This window comes from Sitophilus oryzae, unplaced genomic scaffold, assembly GCF_002938485.1.
Source record: "Sitophilus oryzae breed Bouriz unplaced genomic scaffold, Soryzae_2.0 scaffold_1667_pilon_pilon, whole genome shotgun sequence".
Taxonomy (NCBI): domain Eukaryota; kingdom Metazoa; phylum Arthropoda; class Insecta; order Coleoptera; family Curculionidae; genus Sitophilus; species Sitophilus oryzae.
This window is the reverse complement of record NW_022146355.1, coordinates 819952-827524: the sequence shown is the minus strand read 5'-3', so window position 1 is coordinate 827524 and position 7573 is coordinate 819952. Positions and strand designations below refer to the sequence as shown.

Below are 7573 nucleotides of genomic sequence, written 5' to 3'. Positions count from 1 at the left end.
TCTAGGGTATATAGGATAATAATTGACGCAATGGCAATTGAGGACATGATTGTTTCTCAAACAATACACAACTTTTTATAAAAAGTTTGATCAAAATTCTACTAAGTGCATGGGTGAGGCAGTTGTGCAACGGAACGTTGCGCATCACTTTGTTGCGCAACTTGTTTGATAGTGTATGGACCGCTGAATCAGTTGTGCAACGCAACGTTGCGCATCGCTTTGTTGCGCAATTTGTTTGATAGTGTATGGGCCGCTTTACGCGTTAACATTTTTCTAAGCCAATAGATAGAAAAGAAAATAAAATTAAAATGAATTTCTCTATCAATAAATTTCATAGACTTAGTTATCAAACCGTGTTTCCGTAGATTACTTAAATACCTACAAATTTTCTAAAAAAATAAAAATTAACACATTTTTTGAACACAACAAAATTTAAACTAAACAAAACTACAAATCGTCATTTTTGCTGCATCACAAGCAAATAAAAATTAATATACGTAGCCAGGAATCATGATTTCTCTGGGGAGTGCCCAGTAGTGCCTGGGGGGGGGGGACGGCACACCGGAGCACCCCTGTAGTTACGCCAATGGAACACTTCGAGTTTCTGATATTAAAAGAACAAACTTGTTGCTTCATAAAATAGTTTCTATTATGTATTATTATTGTTTTTATCGTTTTTTTTTTGAGTTGTCATACGTGTAAGCGGACACATTGAAGTAATTATCTTCAATTATTCATGGTATTCATTTCATTTATAGCATTTATGATACAGTAGCGTAGGTGGTTACTTAATGCTTTATTATTTTTTACGACGATACCTTCTGAATGATTACTTCTGATTTTTTTTCATAATTTTTAAATTTAATTTCTGTAATTTCATCAAAAATATGGTTGGTTGCACCTACACACAGTTTCTGTTAGCAGAGATTTAATGTTAAATTTTAAACTATATATGCTGAAACTAAAAATCTAAAAACTTCTAATATAAATTTTTAATTATTTTTTTCTGATACGACCTTGTTTTTAATTGTCTAGGCATAATTAAACATTAAACAATAATATTTCGTATTTATTTATAGATATCTATTGGCAAGTAAAAAATAATGAATTATACAGGTATGGACAAAAAGTTATTACTGTTCAAAACAGTTAAAAAGTATATAGGTGGCGCCGCATCCGCATACAAGTAGGAATCATATTGAAATCAAAATCTAATTTCTCATGTAAAAAAAAACTCGGACACCAATTTTCATTCAAATATCAACATTACTTTAGAAATTATTTTGAAAAAATCGCAATAAAAATTAAAGTTCTACATCCTGTATTTCCGAAACGAAGCATTTTAGGACATACCTACATTTATACGGACTTTTTTACTTATTTTTATCTGCAGAATATTCTGCTGAAGTTTTCCAAATACTATTCAGACCACCCTGTATAAAACCGATTTGAATTATAACATCTACAGGTATTTCAAATTTTATTTTTTTAGTGCGAATTGTTTTTATATACACATACAAACTGTAAAACTGTATTGGTTCACTTTATAATATATAATAACACTGGCTGATCCGGCAAACGATGTTTTGCCATATAAATTATTCCTAGGATTATTTCTAGGATTATTCCTAGGATTTATTCCTAGGATTATTCCTAGGTTTATTCCTAGGATTATTTCTAGGATTATTCCTAGGATTATTTTAGTAGAAAAAAAATCATCAAGTGATAATTGATCAATTATCGACCGGGGTTGAAAATTATTGAATTACTAGGTAATATCGCTATTAAAAAATAGGGGTTGATGGTAGAAGGGTGAACATTTAGGGTGTGTAGGTATGTATTTTTTAATGCCACATCTTAAAAAAAATCCTTTATCATTTAGGGGTATAAAAATAGATAACAACCTTATTCTCAGACCTACTGAATACACAAATAAAATTTTATCAAAATCGGTTAAGCCGTTTCGGAGGAGTATGGTAAGTAAAAAAACTGTGACACGAGAATTTTATACAGGGTACGTCTTAAATAAGTGCAAAATATTTTCACGGCTGGTAGATCTCGATAAAAGGAACATATTTTCTCTTTACCATTTTTCAAATAAGTCCGAGTTATTTTACAAAACAAATATTTTTTTGCTTCAGTTTTGAGAACCCCTGGATCTTTTCGGGGTTTTCTTCTTTTATATTTAATCTCCTATCTATTTTGCCATATTATCAAGAAATTATGTTTTTTAACTGAAAACTAAAAAAAAATCCAAACATTATTTTCAAAAAATTCTGAATTTCCAAAAAAAATCCCGCGAAAAAAACCCTCATAATCGTGTTTCTGGGGTTGAGATATACTACCCTTAAAATATTTGCACTTGTTTAAGACTCGTTCTGTATATTAGATTGAAATAATATCCCAAGTTTTATATGAAACCATCTAATTCTTAAAAAGCATACATCTAAATGTTTTACATTTATTGATTTGTATATAAATATCCTTCTGGAAAATTTTATCGTTAATATTTTTGATAAAACACGCGCGCATAAATCTTGGTTTATCAAAATTATTGTTTGAATCTTTCTAAACAAGGCTACGTGTTTTTCAAAGTTATTTATTTATATGAAAATATGAATATCGGACTTTGATAACAAGACTCGGTTACTCAATGATTTCCTGTTTACCTAAAATGACCAAGCAGGTACTGAGGGGTAAACACCTGTGGATTTGTACACCTACATGGATTTCCGTGGATTTCCATGGATGTCTGTGGATTTCTGTGGATTTCCATGGATGTCTTGTGTATTTCCGTAGATTTCTGTGGTTTTCAATGGAGTTCCGTGGTTTTCTGTGGATGTCTATTAGATATCTGTAGATTTCTCTAGATGTCGTTAGTAGATTTCCTGACCAAAATGTGTACATCAGAAATCCACTTTTGATAAATAAATCCAAGGAAATCCACAGAAATCAAAAATTTAAGAAATCTACAGAAATCCACAGAAATACAGAGAAATCCAAAAGAAATCTAAAGAAATCTAAAAGAAATCCACAGAAATCAAGGAAATCCACAGAAATACAGAGAAATCCAAAGAAATCTAAAGAAATCCAAAGAAATCCACCGAAATCCAAAAAATATTAGATTGCATTTTAAATAGTAATATAATAATATAAAGTCGATATAGTATATTTCAGGAGATTTCTATATGCCATATGACCAAAGTAATAAAAAAAAATGAGAGTGAGTTTTATATGTGAATAAACGTCTATTTCACTTACTATTAATATTATAATTAGTATTAGTTTAAACATCAAAATGAAATAAAAAGTAATAGACTTAGGACCATTTAAGGGCTGCAGTTTGACAGAATTTGTTATATAGTAAGTCCTTATTATAATAAAGTTTAAACTAATACTAATCACCGCATAATATTAATAGTAAGTGAAATAGACGTTTATTCACATAAAAAACTCACTGTCAATTTTTTTATTATTTTGGTCATATGTCATATAGAAATCTCCTGAAATATACTATATTGGCTTTATAAAGGGTGTCCCAGAAATAAGTGCAAATATTTTAACTGGTAGTATAGTTCAACCCCAGAAACACGCCTATGAGTTTTTTTTTGCGAACAAAATGTTTTGAAAATTCGGAATTTTTTGAATTTTTTTTTGGAAATTTATTTAGTTTTTAGTTAAAAAACATATTTTCTTGATAATATGGCAACATAGGTAGTGGATTAAATTTGCAAGAAAGAAAATCCAGAAAAGATCCAGTGGTTCTCAAAATTTTTACAAAAAAATTATTATTTTGGAAATTTTCAAAGTAAAATAACTCCGTTATTTTGGACTTATGTGACAAACGATAGAGAGAAAATATGTTTCTTTTATCGAGATCTACCACCCCTTAAAATATTTGCACTTATTTCTGGGACACCCTGTATATACTATTTAAAATGCGATCTAATATTTTTTGGATTTTCTTGGATTTCTGTGGATTTCTTTAGATTTCTTTGGATTTCTGTGTATTTCTGTGGATTTCCTTGGATTTCTGTGGGGCTCTCTTTAGATTTCTTTGGATTTCTGTGTATTTCTGTGGATTTATTTATCAAAAGTGGATTTCTGGTGTACAGGGTGTGTCAAATTCGACGCTTTTAAATGGAAACACCCTTTTCTATAGGAGATAGACAAAAACTAATATCGCTGTCTGGAGCTCAATTTTCATCAAAAATATGATGGTGAAAACCGCATATCAATATCTGTTACCGTTTCGGAGTTACGGGGTGTTTTTCAAAAATGTGCATTTTTAACAAATCGCTGTAACTTTTTTGTTATGGAAAATGTTGTATTTCTATGAAAACATTTCCAAAGCACATTAATAATTTAAGAGTTATCAACAGAAAAATTGATTTTTTATTTGGGACACCCTCTATATTTTTAATTAACTGAAAAGAATTTAAAATTACCTTTCCAAAAATATAGCACACTTGATATTTTGTTATAATCCCCTTCGAAATACAGAGTTTTTAAAAGTTCGCCACTTTTAATTACTAGGCTTTGGACCCCTTATTGATGATATGCCCTTAATGGAACTCGAAAACATATTTTTTTGCAGCCAATTTCAAGAATAATTGGATAGCTAACCAAGATCCCAGCCGTTGGCCGTCGAGGCCGCCTGACTTAGTGCCCACGGATCTAATCCTATGGATATATTTGCGGAAGAATAAAGGTTCCTTATTCTTCCGTATAATCTAGACAAGAATTAGAAATACTTAGCAGTTATGAGAGGGTATCTTTCACCCCCACTGAGTTAATGAATTCCGCGAGAAATGTTCAAAAACTGCCCCGTCTGTCCATAACAGAAGACGGTTGATATGTCGAACAGCTGTAGCAAAATCTCATGTCTTGGTTTGCTATTTATTTTTATTGTTATTAGATACAGTTTAAATGTGTTGATGTTGGTTAAATATATTTTAAATTGTTATAAAATTCTGCATCTCTCATGGCAAATATTATTTTCGTTTTAATTGATGCTCACAGCTAGAATTTTTTTGCATTACGGCCGGTGCCGTTCAAAGCCTACTTATTTAAAGCGGGCGAATTTTTATATACTCGAAGAAGAATTGAGCAAAATATCAAGTGTGTTATATTTTTGGAAAGGTAATTTTAAATTCTTTTCAATAAATTAAAAATATACAGGGTGTCCCATATAAAGGCCGCCTGTCTTAGAGCCCATGGATCTAATCCTATGGATATATTTGCGAATAAAGGTTCCTTATTCTTCCGTATAATCTAGACAAGAATTAAAAATACTTAGCAGTTATGAAAGGGTATCTTTCATCTTTCATCCCCACTGAGTTAATGAATTCCGCGAGGAATGTTCAAAAACTGCCCCGTCTGTCCATAACAGACATAAGGTTAATATGTCGAACACCTGTAGAAAAATCCCATGTCTTGGTTTGCTATTTATTTTTATTGTTATTAGATATAGTTTAAATGTGTTGATGTTGGTTAAATATATTTTAAATTATTATAAAATTCTGCATCTCTCATAGCAAATATTATTTTCGTTTTAATTGATGCTCACAGCTAGAATTTTTTTGCATTACAGCCGGTGCGAATTTTTATATACTCTATATCTCGAAGAGGAATCGAGCAAAATATCAAGTGTGTTATATTTTTGGAAAGGTAATTTTAAATCCTTTTCAATAAATTAAAAATATACAGGGTGTCCCATATAAAAAATCATATTTTCTGTTGATAATTCTTAAATTATTAATTTTAAAAAAATTATACTTAAACCATTAAATTCTACGTAAAAAGGTGCTTTGGAAATGTTTTCATAAAAATACAAAATTTTCCATAGCAAAAAAGTTACAGTGATTTGTTAAAAATGCATATTTTTGAAAAACACCCCGTAACTCCGAAACGGTAACAGATATTGATATGCGGTTTTCACCATCATGTTTTTGACAAAAATTGAGCTCCAGACACCGATATTAGTTTTTGTCTATCTCCTATAGAAAAGGGTGTTTCCATTTAAAAGCGTCGAATTTGACCCACCCTGTACACATTTTGGTCAGGTGTTTACCCCTCGGCAGGTACCAACTGAACAAAAAATAAAACAAAAAAAAATAAATTCGCTGTTAAAAAGTCTTTATTACAAAAATCATTGTTTTAGTATATTTTTCTGTACACATAAAAAAAGAGAAAATTGAGCACTACATTACGTTTGTTAAAATCAGATCTCCTATTAACATTAAACTTTCTTATCTCAAACATATAGCTACAAAAAGTTAGCCTAAAGTTCGACTTAAATTAATGCTACTTATCCTAGATTAAAACATAATCAGTTTTATTGTCTATTATAGAAAGCGTTTATTCAGTATATAGACAACACTTAAAGAGGGTTTTATTAGTATATTAATAACTGGCAAGTACTTAACAGAAGAAAGAAAATAAATAAACGTTTGTATAGATGAGAGGTAACATTTTCAATGTTATATTTATTTTTTCATAATTTTATTAACACAAAATAACATAAAATGTGTTTAGCATTTATTTAATACATATGTTGAACATACTGGACTAGATAAATCTTGAAAATGTTACTGTTTATTCCTCGAACTCAATGGCACATTTAAAACAGTATTTACTTCGCAAAATACACTATCTACTGACTGTTTTAACTGTTTATATACAACGAAATAAGTCTATTTGTGATAATCTCTTCTGACTTCGATCACTACAGGCTTTGAACTAGAATCGTATCTTCTTTCACTCTCATAGTACTTCATGCTGGGAGGTGGCTCAGCCCTGTTACTCCTGTAATGACTCTTGGTGATGCTTTTGGTCTCGCTGGACTCGATGGTCTCCATTGCTCTGCCATCTCTACCGGGAATAGTCTTTTTGCTGATGGTTTTGACTGTGTTCGTCACACTGGGTCTTACAGGGTCATTGTTCCTTGTAGTGGTGTGGTAAGTTTCGGAGAAGTCAGTGCTAGAGGTGCTTCCACGTCGAAGAACAGAGTGAGTTGGGGAAGAAGTGGATATGATATGGGTATCCTTTAATCTGTTAAAGAAAAAAGAATTTGTTTTAAAAATGGAAACTATGTACAGGGTGGGTTAAATTGGATGATTTTAAATGGAAACACTCTTTTCTATAGTCTGGAGCTCAATTTTGACCAAAAACCTGATGGTGAAAACCGTACATCGATATCTGTTACCGTTTCGGAGTTACGGGATGTTTTTAAAAAACGTGCATTTTTAACAAATCACTGTTACTTTTTTGCTATGGAAAATTTTGTATTTTTATGAAAAAGCACCTTTTTACGCAGAATTTAATGGTTTAAGTATATTTTTTTTAAATTAATAATTTAAGAATTATAAACAGAAAATTTGATTTTTTTATATGGGACCCCTGTATATTTTTAATTCAATGAAAATAATTTAAAATTATCTTTCCAAAAATATAACAGACTTGATATTTGGCTCGATTCCTCTTCGAGATAGAGTTTTTAAAAAATCGCACACTTTGAATAAGTAGGCTTTGAACGGCGCGGCGCACGGTGGGGCCGATTGAAGAATCGTTG

General features: G+C 30.7%; 1 protein-coding gene across 5 annotated transcripts in view; it reads right to left on the bottom strand.

Annotated features, from left to right (window-relative positions):
• Positions 1–6121: 6121 nt before the first annotated feature.
• The window catches only part of LOC115880955 (serine/arginine repetitive matrix protein 1), a 179692-nt gene continuing 178240 nt past the window's right edge, over positions 6122–7573 (bottom strand). For all 5 annotated transcript variants that reach the window (XM_030898297.1, XM_030898294.1, XM_030898295.1 and 2 more), the window contains one exon: positions 6122–7053. In XM_030898297.1, coding sequence (XP_030754157.1) covers positions 6696–7053 — 358 coding nt within the window. In that variant the 3' untranslated portion in view covers positions 6122–6695. The remainder of the gene's footprint in view (positions 7054–7573) is intronic.